The 14,910-nt window shown below is 37.8% G+C and overlaps 1 protein-coding gene across 3 annotated transcripts in view; it reads right to left on the bottom strand.

Annotated features, from left to right (window-relative positions):
• The window catches only part of ncaph (non-SMC condensin I complex, subunit H), a 32,100-nt gene extending 24,435 nt beyond the window's left edge, over positions 1 to 7,665 (bottom strand). For 2 of the 3 annotated variants that reach the window (XM_028033328.1, XM_028033327.1), the window contains exons 1-9: positions 7,530 to 7,665; positions 6,218 to 6,443; positions 6,001 to 6,091; positions 5,287 to 5,379; positions 4,858 to 4,975; positions 3,248 to 3,399; positions 2,041 to 2,230; positions 1,781 to 1,863; positions 149 to 336 (exon numbers count right to left, since the gene is read on the bottom strand). In XM_028033328.1, coding sequence (XP_027889129.1) covers positions 149 to 336; positions 1,781 to 1,863; positions 2,041 to 2,230; positions 3,248 to 3,399; positions 4,858 to 4,975; positions 5,287 to 5,379; positions 6,001 to 6,091; positions 6,218 to 6,438 — 1,136 coding nt within the window. In that variant the 5' untranslated portion in view covers positions 6,439 to 6,443; positions 7,530 to 7,665. The remainder of the gene's footprint in view (positions 1 to 148; positions 337 to 1,780; positions 1,864 to 2,040; positions 2,231 to 3,247; positions 3,400 to 4,857; positions 4,976 to 5,286; positions 5,380 to 6,000; positions 6,092 to 6,217; positions 6,444 to 7,529) is intronic. The other variant, XM_028033329.1, reaches the window with a different exon arrangement.
• Between the last annotated feature and the right edge of the window lie 7,245 nt (positions 7,666 to 14,910).

Raw genomic sequence — 14,910 nt, 5'->3', positions numbered from 1 at the left:
AGATTAGAAAATGTTGCTTGTTTCGTTGTCGTTTCCAAGTCCCACCACAACCCAAAACTTTAAAAAAAAAAAAAAACAGAACTGGTAATATAATAATCATGGCCACAAATATTCCCACAGTGTGGGCCGACGACATCCGTCCTCGTACCTTCCTTTGCTGGGGCCGGACGATTCGCAGCCCTCCTTGTGTTCCTTTGATCCTTCCTCACAGTCAGCTAGTCCCTCTTCATAATCAGCATCAAAGTCAGGGCAGTCGTCTTCTTCCGGCTCCTGCTCAGCATTCACGTCAAACACGTGTTCGCCCTGATTCATCTTCTCCAGCAGCTGGTTCATGGTCTGAAGGCAGATCAACATTCAGACAGACAAGATTCATGGTTTGCACCGACTCCGTTTATTCATTTCCAAACCAGTAATTAAAACGTTGACAGAAAATTATACGACTTTCAGCTTAGTCTGGACGTTATATTTTGATGAGCTGGAAAATAGTTTGAAAACGTTTCTTGAAGTTAGAGCTTTAAAGTCACTTAAAGGGAATAAAAATGTAAAATTTTCTATTGATCGACTCTAAGCAGAAATTGGGAAGTTAAGTAGTTGAAAAATTTTAAAAAAGAAAATGTAGATTTTTTCATATTCATTAAATGCATAAAATCTATCAAGTGCTTTTTGGTCCCTAAAAGCATTAATCAATGAATAATTTCATGCACTTTTATTGAGTTTAGTAAAAATATTGCTCTCCAAAAATGTAATCAACTATGCATCAACGTGAATAACATAGTTAATAGTTTTCTGTTAATTTACTACTAGCTCTATCAAAAAACAAACAGCACATTCCTATTGATGTTATTCTCCTTGGAAGAAAAAACAAGAAACAAAAAATCTGGACTGACTAGTAGGTTAGCCTTCAGCTAAAACAGGAAGTCAAAAAACCCCCAAAAAATCAGATTCCACTTTTAAAAAGATAAGCTAGCAAGTTAAACCTGCCTTTATTTCCATGACCAGGCACAGAGCAAATCCTGTCGTTAGAATAAGAAGATAGAATGTGGACTTGAAGTTTTATCACTTTTTTTTGTAATGTTGTAATAATGATAAAAGTGACAATAAGAACTATTTACTACTTTTTTCTGTGACTCCATGGAACAGAAGTTTATTTCTCTTTTAGATTAATAAGGTGTTTTTCAATTTGAATTTCTGCTCATAAGAAACAGACCAATCTGCAATGGACATCAGTCACATAAAGAAGTGTGATGTGTACCACTAAATGCCACACATTGTGGCATTTAGTTATATTTTCAAAATTACTGACATTTATTGATTCAGCTTTATTGAACAAACAGTGAAAACACGTAAAAATAACGATCGGACTTTAAGGCGACAACGATAAATCAAAATTTTATGATAAGACATTTATTATGATAAGAGATAAAACGATAAATGCCAACCTCTAAATGGTACTTATAAAAACCCAGTAAAAAATATTCCTTTAAGCCTGAGATCACAACAGAAGTAAAGAGCTCTAAGATATTTCCAATCCAATATCAATGGGTTTGTATTGATTGTTTTTAGAAATATATTGTTAGATAAAGTACACAACCATGTATAGTGTTCAAATTTTAACCCACAAACACGTGAATGAGAAGGTAGAGCTGGATCTTTCCACTTTAATAAAATAACTCAACTGGTAATTAAAGGCGAAAGTGAGCGGATTCTGGTCGGGAATAATTCACATCTCCTCTAAAAAGATTTTCAAAAGCACATATTTTAGTTTGATGGTTCCTCTGACCTGCTCAGGGTTCCAGCTTGTGAATGAGAAGTCTTGCAGTGAGGGGCAGATGCAGCTCTTCTGCTGGGAACGCTGCAGCGCAGCTGGCAGGAGCACAGCACCGAAAAACAGAGAGAACTTAGCATTCCTTACAGATATCAGCTCCGAAACGTGGCTCAAATATTCAACTAACTATTCAACTAATATCAAAAGGGCACCACAAACGTCCATTAAGATGTGCCGGTACTCTTTTTGTACTGGTTGCTGTGTTTTTTTTTTACCCTTGAACGGTGATGCAGAAACTCTCTGTGGAGTCGGTGGAGAGTAGGAGGGTGTGGACTGCAGGAGGGTCAAGTGTGAGGGAAACAGCAGCTCGCAGCGACTGCTCTCACTGAACAGAACGGATAGAAAGACCCCCGCTGTGCTGCTCTCATCAAAGGATGAGGCCATCCGCTGAAACATGGGGTCCACCTGGGAGACGAGTCAAAGTTAGAGAAAGGATCGCGCTGAATTACCGCTACAAAGTAAAAGCCGGTAACAGAGTCAAAGAGATCATCCCTTCATGTTAACGGCTGAACAAAGGTGCAGCGGTCATGTTAAAACAGGAGTTAAAGAGGAAACTGAACGCTCTGTTTGACCCCCGTCAGACATCTGCCACCACCCAACGTTTGGCGAATATAAAATGATTATGCGGTTTCAATCACTTGGAGAATCAAGTATCTGAGTGGTAGTATAGACACAGTAGATAATGAAACCACCACAATTGCATTTTCTCCCCCAACATTGGTGGAATATTGATAAAGTTTTGCGCATTTTTGTAATGGAAATGTACCTTCTCTCAGGGAAAACCAGGACTGGGCAATATGGCATAAAAATGTAATCAGATTTTCTTTCATGTCAGATTTAATTTTAATAGATTTTTTTTTCCTGCTTTCTTTTCGAAAAACAAAATTACAAATGAAAGAAAACATTTTCAAAAAGTGGCTTTTATTCCAACCATCACTTCTGTGTACGACAGAGTATTATGGCTGCAAGACATTTTGCTCAAATATGAGAATGTAGTCAAAATATTAGCAGAAGAAAGATGCAATTTGTACCAGAATGTCCTAAAATTACAAGAAAAAAATTGTTTCAATTGGAAAAAAAAGCATGGACAATTCATTTTTTGGTGTTGGAGTTCTCATAAAATTACAACTTCTGTTAATACTATTATTATATTCTTGTAATACTATCGGTTTTGATCTCATAAATTTTTTTTATACCCTGGTCAAACAAGATGGCAGCCAAGGGCAGGACGATATCACTCTGAACTACGGAAACCCAGTGTGTGCATTAGCAGAACCACCCCCCTCCCAAAAAACAAACAAAAAAACACAACTGATTTTGAACCGATTTATCTCCCAACCACAGAATAAAGTGATGAAAATCAAGTACTCCTAAACAGAAAGCAGCAGTAATGTGTATTGTATACAACAGCTCCACTTTTACCTCACATCTCCTCTCAGAATCTGCACAGTTGATGTTGCTCAGGTTCTGCTCCACTGTCTTTTTAGGAGGCCTCTTTTTCTTTGGCTGCTTGGCAGTCATGTCTCCTCCAGCTGCCTCGTCTCCATCCACGGCCTCATCTTTCAAACCGTGATCTGCATGAGCACAAAAAGCACAAGAAGAAGGATAAATAAATGACTAAGAGCAGATTGTTTGGACATATTGCAATTTTATAGCACAATCGAGTTACTATGTAAACGTCAGTTGTTTAAAAAGTGCTGTATACATGTCAAATAAAGTTTATATTGTAAGTTAACGCCTTGAAATTGGGTCTCTGTTTCTTTAAGAAGCTGCTGCCCTTCCTGACACTCTGCCTTCAGGAAGTCACCATAGCATGGCTCCTCTATTAACCCTTTGTCAATGTTTTTACCAGCGTTGCTCTGAGAAGTAGCTCCTATAATGAGCTCAGCAGAAGCTCAGTTCTACCAGGTGTTTGCTATTTGCTGCTGGCTAGTCTGAAGGAGCTGAGTGAGAGAGTCAAATTGGAAGGCTGCTCTGGGAAACTTTGAAACTGCAGCTCCAAGGAGGAGCTGCGTCTCGAAGGCGGGGCTGGGTCCTTTTACACAGCTGAATGGTTGCCACGGAGATAAAAAGGACTCTTCAAACATGCTTGAAAGAATCAAGGCAACACTCCAGGTATGTTTTTGATGAGAGAATATCATTGTAACATGATGGAAGGCTTAAAAAAAAAGTCAATTTCACATAATAATGGTCCTTTAAATACACACAGCTTCTTGTGCATTATTGTGAGTAGTCACCTGCTTCTAAATACATCCATATCCACCATCACACACACGAGTGAGATAACCAAGAATAGGATACAGCTACAAGAGAACTGAATTATTGAAACAAGACTTAATAATCAAGTGACACTGGATCAACTGAACATGATTACAGTGAACCCTCATTTTTTGCGGGGGTTAGGTTCCAAAAAGAACCCGTGATAGGCGAAATCCGTGAAGTAGTAAACTTTATTTTTTACAATTATTACACAGCATAATTAAATACTCTACATTGAAACCAAAGAACAAAACCTGTTTTCAGAACCAAGCATTTTTTTTAACAAATAGAACGCTTTCTTACAAATAACTACAGTAAAATAATCATTTTAATCAACAATACGAAGTACAGTAGGACAAATTGTGACTCGCGTATTTCACTGTGCCTCTGACTGTGACGCTGCGGCCTGACCGCTCTGTAGTGTTTTTTTCTTCTGAAGCCTGTGGTGCAGGTGTGTTTTTTCGAGAGAAGAACATAGTTATTGGTAGTTGTTGTCGCTCTTTTTTCTTCTGGGCAAAAATATTTGCGTATATTTAAATACCGTAACGTTATTGGCACGTTACTGTATATAGAGAAGAAGCGCTGAGACTGCTGAGCCAATCAGGACGCAGAACACAATGCACTGTGAAAAAAAAACTGCACAAAAAAATCCGCGAAGCAGCGAGGCCGTGAAAGGTGAACCACGTTACAGCGAGGGTTCACTGCATTAATACACGACACGCCCCCTAGTGTTTAGGACAATCACCAAACAGAACTCAATGCTGGATTCTCACCTTCTCCAGGTTTCGTCTCAGCCCCAAGACCGCCCAACACTCTGTAGGCATCAGCATGAACAGCATCCACTCTCACAGCGTAGATCTTTGTACTGGCGTCCAGAGTACCAGCTGCCACCTGTAGACACAAACAAAACACAACTTGCATGATAAAAATTCACAAAAACGTCTGTGTGACTGGACTCTATAAACTCTAGAGTAGTTAGTAAAAACATTATTCGATCTGTTGGGGTGTAAAGGCTTACACCAAAATCAAAATGCTTTTCTTAACCAAAATCATAACAATACAAGCAGTTTCTTTAAAAACCAGAACATTCAGCGTGTAATGCTTATTTTTCTTACTCAACACTTAGCATTAAACGTAAATATTATCCTTCACGTTTGTTATACTTAAAGCAATGACAAAGAAGTAGTTTTCAGGAGACATACCTTGAAGTTGGTGATCTCAGAATCCTTTTGCTTTAGAATATCGGCCATGTAATCAATCAGATGCAGACCAAAAGCATTTTTGGTGGTGATTTTCTGAAAACGAAAGCATTAAAAATAAAAACCTAGAATCATACTTAGTTTTTATAAGTGAAACTTTCTCATTTGAATTCTTTTTTTTTGCCCCTTTAGGCACAATGTTACAAAAAGCCAAAACATGTTTTTGTTTCATATGTTGAATCTATACAGGTATTTTATAGGCTTTTTTTTTTAAAGCATAATTTCAAAAATTAGAAAGAATTATGTATGTAGCACAGAAGACAAAAAAATTCTCATACCGCTTATAGAACTATTGATCAAATCCATGTGAAAAAAAAAAAAAGAAAGAAAAGGGTTTACAACCAACTACGTGTTTGTGATAAACCCACTGTTCACTTTTGATTTTATGATTACTGTAGGTCTATGTTTCATAGTTTTGTAGGATGTGGTTACTCTTTTAGATGAAGGAAGGACGAAAAAAAAAAAAGCCAAAGAAATAACATTAGAAAGTTAGAAAAAAGAAAAATATTGAAAAAAAAATTATGAAAAAATTAGAAATAAAAATAGTAAGAAAGAAAAAACAGAAATCCATAAAATTAGAAAGAAAAACAGTTCTTTACAATTCGTTTTCACTTTTATTTTCTGTAAATGCAGTGCAGGCAGTCCAGACAAACTTACATTCTCAGTTGAAAGCTTTATGCATGTGGAGTAATGCTCTGAGATCTGAGCATTGGACAGCTTGGGCACAGCAGCAGGAGTCACCACGGCACTGGACAGAATAAACAACAAACCCATCAAAATAGCAACAAACATGGCAACCCGTCAAGCTGATAACAGCGTTTGGGTGCAATATACAAATTGCCAGTTACGTTTCCTGCTGATCTCCACGGCTCACCTGTGAGACCCAGAGTCAGTGAAGGATGAATCGTTGGCAGCTTGAAGGTCGATCACTCTTGATCTCCTGCGCTGCCGGCGTTCCTGCTCGTCGTCGTTGCCAGGGAAGGCAGCCAGCAGCGGCGTGCTGCAGGCTGCCGGCGACAGACCTTGGTTCTTGTTCAGAGAGGATGAGTTCCATCCCGGACGGACCCGGGAGACGGGCGTGCATGTCGCACTCATTCTGTCTGGGCGCAGAAGAAAACAGATGATACTTTGTCCTTCACAAGAAGATGAATGAGTGACGAAAGGTGCTACACTAAAATACAGAAACTTTACGTTTATACTCTAAAAAACACATTTAATGTATATGTGAAAAATGCCAAGGCTCAGGATGACTTATAAACAGAAATCTGATTTAATAATGTTTGGCTTGGATTTGCTGAATTTCCACTTGGACGGATGAAAAGATGAATCAGACTGGAAGCCAGCTTTGCGGCAGTGTTTGCAGATACACTAGAAAGCACTGAAGAATTAGTAAAAAGCTTCCAAAAATATGAAAGTTTTGTTCAAGATCAAATTCAGGCTCAAATTCTGTAATTTTCAATATTTAAATCAGCAGAGTTCTCCCTCCATTTCAGGTAGTTTCACTGCAGAATATTTATCAGTCCTAAAGTTTTAAACACAAGTGAACAAAAAAAAAGGTTGCTAGACTGATGGACGGACAAACATTTTGAAAGACTGACAGCTGGATAAATTCAAAACTGATGGATGAACGAACGGAAGAATAGATAATATAGACACGGAAGGAGTGATGAACTTTTATTTTTTTTTTTAAACCATATTTATTTTTGACCTGGTAACGGCTACCTCATAATACATGCACAAAAATAAAAATAAAACAAGCGCAATCAATAGATGGAGAAGCTCGTGGATTAAAGAATGACTGATGAACTGGCCGTTTTGATCAATTCAGGGAGCAGAAACATTTTCCATCTCATAGAATCGCCCTCCACCACCAAAAGACGCGACTCGGGTGATAACCACCAACAGAAGCGGCTTTAAATCAGTCAAATGTATGCAAAGAATCTTATTTTCGGTAATTGTTATGCGTCATACTGTCTGAAAAATGCCACAAAAAAAAAATAAGATAACCGTAATATTTGTTTCAGTAAGAGAAAGCCTCACCTCATGAAAGCTACTGGCCGAGCTCAAACCCTGCTAACGTTATGCTAACTCAACGCTAGCATAACAACCTGAGCTTTGGTATGACTATCTTCTCATTGTTTGCTGACTGTCTCACTAGAACAGAAGAACTTCACAACACAACGTACCTTATGGGTTCAAAGTTCCGACGAGGCCCTTCAGACTGAGGACACTTGCTTTTGAATTTTAACAAAAGGAGAGAAAGGAGCAGCACTTTCTCAATTCCTGTTCAGCTTTTGAATTTTTGCGCCGGACGGTTTACGTAATAGAACAAAACGTCATGACGTAAAGCCGTCCCCGGAAGTAGGATGCTCCAGTATTTTAGTTTATTTTTCTCAATGATCTTAGGTGTAAAATGTCACTCTATCTCTAAGATTTCAAAAAATAATCACATTTAAGCTAAGTTATATGTAACAAATATGGATTTATGATTATATACCTTCAAAATATGCAGCAAAAATAATCCATAATTTAAAATGTAAATTATTGGGTGTGTTTGTGAAGTGCAAACATTTGAAAAATTCACTGTGATACCCAGAAATAACAATATAAACCCTAATTATTTAAGACAAAAATTAGCATTTGTTAGATAAAAAATCAATTAAGAATAAATAAATAAATAAATAAATAAAATGGCTGCTCACTAGATGGCAGTAAACTCCACAGCCAGACTTTTAACCACCAACTCTGCTGTTGTGATTAAATCCTGCATTTTCTTGCACGTCTCTTCCTCACAGTGCCAACATTTTAATAAAATGAATATCATTTAAATAAAATATTCTATTTTTTCTGTTTTGGCACACTCATAACAAACCACTGAACAAATATTAATATCAGCAAGGGTGACCTGAGTAAATAAGAAACCCTAGTTTTTCAATAATGTTTTCATCTATTATGAGAGTCTGGGTGCATGTTAAATCACACCCAGGCCTTAGTCTGACTGGTCCCCCCCCAAAAAACAAACATTTATTTATCTAGGATATTAAAAAACATGAGTTACAAACTCCTTCACATGACGGTAAGAATGCATAAAAAAATAGGATAAACAAAATTAGAATTCAAAAACACTTTATTGATCCCAAAGGAAAATTAAACGTTGTGTAACTCATATTGATTCAGATTCTTCAAAGAGTTATTTAGACATAAGAGAAGCTCAATTATTCTGAATAAAAAAAATCCTCACAATAGGTTTTTGAATCAGTGCGGCACAGAAAAAAAAGCAATTAGTCTTTCATTCATTGGTTTGGATTGCTTTTTCCATTGGAAACTTTCTTTTCTGATAATAAATTATTATTAATAATAATAATAATAATAATAATAATAAATGGTTGATTATCTGAAACATTTAACTGGAACAAAAGCAGCAGACTTATGCAAGTCTGCCAATGTACATAAAAAAGTCATAATAATTGATTATGAGTTATGATGATTAAAATATTATATGAAGTTTTTCCTTTTTGAAAAATAATCAGAAAATTACAAATAATCATATTAGTAATCAGAACAACAAAAAGATGCCTCTAAAGATTCAGGTGTATTTTGTAGGTCGTGATGAAATATGGCAGTAAACTCCACAGTCTTTTACAGTTTTTGCTCACAGTCTGTTCTTGATCTGTTGTGAAAATAAAGCCGTTGCCTGTTGTGTAAGTCCTGGAGATTTTTGATGCTTATTTTTTCCCCCTTTCTTGTTGGCCTGACATTTCACACAGCATGAAGCCACAGAGCATGACTCCATGTTGGTTCCTTGACATGATTCTGCTGTGGAAGCGCTTCACAATGTGAACGATGAAAAGAGAAAAGTCTAATTCTTTGAAACGTCTGTGACTTGTGCATTTGGGATTCCTGTCATGTGCATTTTAAAGTTTGAAATCTTCAGATTCTAGAATTACACCACCTAAGGAGGCAGCATGCGAGTGGCTCTGTTAGTTACACTCTAAGTTTAGTTTTTTAAAAACTTTATTTCCTTAGTTTCTGGCAGGAAAAAAAAAACCCCCGTTCTGGACAGTTGTTCTCTAGTTTTAAATGCTAGTTTTGAAGAACCATGGCTAGTACGAGTTACAGCAAAATGTAATTTCTATTTGGGTTCAATGAGGTATATGTGAATGTAACTGAATTGCAGTTTAACATCCAAATAAAACTCTTGTGTGGATTTCAGCTCCTGGTTCCACTTATGGCCTTGAATATAACAATGGAAGCCGTGGCTCACAGCTTGTTGGGGCGTCGTGAGAAAAACACTTCGGTGTGATGTATTGTTGTGGCATTCAAACTTTAAATCCGTCTGCTCTTTATATGCACCAACACACATAAACATTAGCGCACTCCTTCACATACACGTTGCGGCATTTGGCCCAACATTCATCTCTTCGGCAGATGCCTGCTCTGCTTTTATATATTTTTTTACCTTGAAAAGAAAGTCTGATTGACATCTCCTGCCTGCTCATTGATTGCAGATGATGACGACTATTAAACGTCTCAATTTGTTTCTGCCCTCTTTGTCTCCCACTAAAAAACATTCAGAGTGCTTCACAAAGGATGCTGAACCTTCTTATAGCCTCACGTTCTTGTTGGCTGTGTTGCTGTTTTAATTGCTTCTTCTGACAAGGAGAACTCATTTTGATTATGGGATTTGACATGGTTCTCTTGTTAAAGACGAGTTTAAATTACAACGATCTTTCAGAATATACTGAGGGCCGTTATTTTACTTGCCTAATGGAGGCAAGGACGAGCTGACGCCTGAGCCAACAAGGCAGATTTTTAATAAAGAGCTGCCCCGCTCCAATGCTTTTAATGAAATTACAACACAGTGAGAGACTCAGTTGTTAAATCCGGAACAGACTGAAGCAGTAAAGCAAACCTAGAGAAAGAAAATATGATAATCACACTCTCTCTCTTTCCTAGGCTTTTATGCATCACAAGAAAAAAAATTTTATAATCCGGTCTTTACGAGGTTGTAAAATTAATTGCACCTAAACTCAAGTGTATGAAATCGCACGCCAAATTCCAATCGAGTTTTATACATTTTTTATTTTATTTTTTCAAAATAAAGCTTTAAAGCTTTTATAAAAAGTTTTTTTTTTTTTTACATATTAGTTGAAACTGTCATGGCAGTACATGAGACAGATCTGTGAATAAAAAACCTCCTCTGCCTTCGCCCAGTGCTAGCTAGAAACAACCAATCAGAGTCAGGGAAGCGGTTCTTAGCGCTGTCAATCAGGCACATTGCAATTGCTCTCTACTACTTACAGCTACTCCAAATCAGCAGAGCATGTCATGAAAGCCAAGCCAGTTAGCATGGCAGATAAACATTTCTTCCATAGCGGTGAGTTGTTCCTTCGCCACATTAAGCATCACATTCACGAGGTTGAGCCTCCTGGCTCTGGTTGGTTGTTTTTGGTCAGGAGCGGTGCATTTATTCAGACGGCAGTAGCATCTCAGGGAGGAGGCAGAGGAGATTGATCTTTTCACAGATTATCTGTTACAGGTTGTGCTGTCACGACAGGGAGAGCTTTAAAAAAAAAACACGTACATTTTTTTTTAATGAACATTACAAACTGCAGCTTTTTATGGAAAAGTGACACATGAAAAGCTAAGTACACCCTGGGAGGCTACGAAGGGGTTAGGAAAGAAACTAGCTGTCGGGTAATAATAATTCACAATAGTCTCAGCTCTTTACAAGCAGGACTTTTGGTCAATGTCAAGGAGCAAAAACAATCAGCAACAACCTCAGAGAAGACATTGCTGCTGTTTATAAATGGTCATAAAGTCTCACAAAGAAAAACGCTGAAGATGTCTGACTTTCATCAGAGGAGTTGACGACCCGGCAAATCTGTCCCAAGGTCAGACTATGCAATATTTAGATAAAATGCAAACACCTCCGCTCCTTCATAACCCCTAACTTTGTTAGAGTTTCTCTAACTTTGTTAGAGAAACTCGTTTGGAAAGGTTGCCGGGAAATAATTTTTTTTTATCATTAAAAGGAATGACAGACAGGACTAAATTAGAGATTTTTGGCCATATTCAATCATATAATTACATAAAGTGCATGTATGAATTGAGAGACAAAATAGTCTACCACAGTCCAGAAGAGTTGTCTCTTGATTTGTGATTTACTTTTCACTTGGGTCTATTGCTTCATGATTTATTTCATAGAGCTGGGTCCTTAACATATTAGACCTGGGCTTATTAGACTTACTTTAAAGTCATTGCACAAAGACCCAACTTTTAATTTGGCAACAAGATGTCTTTGCTTGGCTACCAGAGTTTAAAAAATAAGAATGAAATAAAACTATAAGTGACTATAAATACATACATATAGATAGATTAGAGTGTTACTCATGGAGGTCAAAAAAGAGAAATCTGTCATAAATATACCAATCATAAGATATTGCTTAACACATTAACTCAGTATTTTCAGGCATTTTTGTCCAATCATTTCCACTCAGTCAGGTTTGATTCATTCTGTGCCTGCAGGACGCATCTTTTCCGGTTCCAAATGATTGTCTGTGTGTGTTTGATTTGCATTTGTTTCTCGGCTTCCCTGCCTTTCAGCGCCGTCTGTTATTAAAGTTATTTAATTTAGTCCGTTTGTCGGCTTCTCTGTTCAGCATTTGACTCCTGCCTCAACCTGTGACACATTGTCAATATTGTGGAGTCACATCGGAGTGAGAACCGTCAGGAACACGCTGGAGAGGCAACCGGTTGGCTCTGGAAGTTCAGGGACTTTTCATTTCTCAATCCTCAGTCAGTCCTTGGTGAATTTACAGACATATTTTTGGTTATTCTCGTGTTACAGGGTCCAGCTCTGCTTCAGTTTTTTCTTTCTTTTATAGATGGTGTCATATTTTCCTCAGGCTCCCTCTGATACATGGATGCCATGATACTGAGCTGACCAGGTCTCACTGCAGCAACGCTTCCCCAAATCATGGCGCTTGGTTGAAGGTGGACGGCAGGTGAGTTATTTTAAGAGGGCTGGAAGATTAGAACCTGCCTGCCTGAGAAGACGGCACAAGAAAACACAATCACCGGACGGTCAGCACGCTTTAAAATAAATCATGTCACGAAAAAGCAGGCTATCAGAAATGTAAATGCAAGACGATGATTTCCATCTTTCTGTTTAAGAATAAACTGAATTTGAAGATGCTTTGAGAAGTATCGTTATAAAGTGGTTGATGGTGTTTGCAAGCCGTATCAAAACGCAGGATAAAGTCGTTACTCATTTGGAAACAGCCCCACAGCCTTCTGAGGGATGATGCCCAGACATCCCACGAGGGAAAACAACCCCAGAATTCATTATTTAGAAATGAATATAAAAACTCTATCAGTGCTTGACTTGCAAAGCAGCAGAATCATTACGTGTAGTCTTTCATAAATCAAAGATGTCTCCATTATTATCACAGATGATGCTGGGTTAATAATTCAAAATGCTTAATCAACATGCCTGATTGGGAGACCCTGACTTTACCAATCAGGCTGCATGTGTGGCTATTTAACAAGCAGGGTGCAGAACATAATATCAGTTACAGCACGAAAAATGACAGACACCCCACCTCTCAGTGAGCCACATTATAAATACCATGGCACTTTCACATTCAAGAGGGTCTTTACTCTGGATTACGATGGGAAAACACTTGGAAAAAAAGTCCTGTTATGTTGCACACATTCTTGTATTTAGAAGAAAAGGCAAAAAAAAGAGAGATTCCTAATATTTTTCTGAACCACTTTTTCCCCTATAACTTTGAAGACCTCTCTGAGCTCCGAATGTGGCTCTATATAATAATTCATAACTGAATCCAGTTATCCAGGAGGAGGGACTTAGCGCTGTCAATCAACCTCTGGGAAGCGCTGCTGAATGTAGTAATGTCAGAGAAACATCTAACCGTTAAAGAAAAACTGTTTATCCAGCGTTATTGGTGGACATGCTAACCAGCCTTAGCATTCACAACAAACTTTGCTGATGGCGATGGTGTTGTAGCAGAGAGCAAGGGAGAGCAGGACGGCATGCACATGGGCTTGATTGACAGCAGTAAGACCCGCCTCCTGGTTCTGATTGGTTGTTTCTAATCAGCACTGGGAGAAGTCAGAGGTTTTTTTCACATTATCCGTTGCCTACCATACTGTGATGACACAGTGACAGTTTCAAATATATACAAAAATCCTTTTTTTTTCTTTCTTTTAAAAAAAATAAAAGTTACATACTGCAGTTTTAAGGCTGACCACAACCAATGATGTTATTTAGAGTTAAAATGATCAATTATTGTAAAGTTTTGGGTCTTTGTAAAGGTTTTTATCAGTGCCATTTAACGGGTGCTTTCTGGAACTCTCACAAAAAACTAAACCAACCTAACAAGGTCAAAAACCAGACAGAAGCAAACTCCCTGTCTGAATAAAATACACTTAGTCTTTAATTGTAACTGTAAATGTTGGACGTATAAGATGCGACAAGAAAAAAACAACAAAAAAAAAACAAGATGCTCAGGAAACATCCAGGAAGCTGCAGTGCACAAAACTGCGAAATGAGAAATATTGAGGTTTTCTGACCGTCCAGCTTAACAGGAAACAAACGCAACGATCTGCAGAGCTCAAAGCAATTTGGATAAAGGAGGGGTTAAACGGGAACTGGTTGCCATGGGGAAACAGAAAAAAAGAGCTTAGTTAATGTTGAGTATCTAATATCAAGTAGGAACTTCATGAAAAGTAACAGGGTCCAATCCTTACCAGTGAGCCGGTGCCAAGAAATGATGAAACATGTTGAGTAATGAATACAACTGTTGAATGGAAATCATAGCTTTTGCTGGTGGGAACAATCACTGCCTGCACAGCAGAGATGGCATTTCATTACACAAGTTTTCGATGTCATTACCAAAATGTGTTGTAGAATGACATACAACACTGGAGACGTGAAAAACATCAGCAACCATTTCTAGCACATTCTTCCATGTGGGATCTGCAGCCACTTTGTTAAACACTGTGACACATCTGAAACCCCAACGACAGATATTATTTTACCACAAAGGTGGTAAGACAATGTGATACAAATATACTTTTAATTTTAGGTTTGAACAAAAATAACAGAAACGGTTAAGATGTCTTCGCGAGGTAATCCTCGTTTCTTCTTTATCCATTTTCTTCGGTTGAGGATGTTCAGTTCCAGCATTAACACCAATCATGGCATGTACAAATTGCACTTTTGTGTTTCCTTGTTTATGGACATGCGCTGATGTGGCTGGAAAAGATAAGAGACTGAACATGTCCAACCATCCATTCAACCGTTTTCGCTGCCTCCTTAATCCCGTTCCGGGGCCTGGAGCCGATCCCAGGAGTCATATCACATGGTAGCATATGTAGCCTTAAAATCGCCATGTTCCACTAAATTTTTCCTACAATCTCAGAAGTGTAAAAATTTTTTTTTTTTTTTTTGTTACCCGAATGCAGAAACAAGTCTATGGCTGTTTTCTGGTTTCTGGAATTGCTGTGATAAGTCTTTTTTGATTTTTTTTTTCTTAATCTTTG

Source organism: Xiphophorus couchianus, chromosome 12, assembly GCF_001444195.1.
Source record: "Xiphophorus couchianus chromosome 12, X_couchianus-1.0, whole genome shotgun sequence".
NCBI lineage: Eukaryota > Metazoa > Chordata > Actinopteri > Cyprinodontiformes > Poeciliidae > Xiphophorus > Xiphophorus couchianus.
Note: the sequence above shows the minus strand (reverse complement) of the source record. Positions and strands in the feature narration are given on the sequence as shown.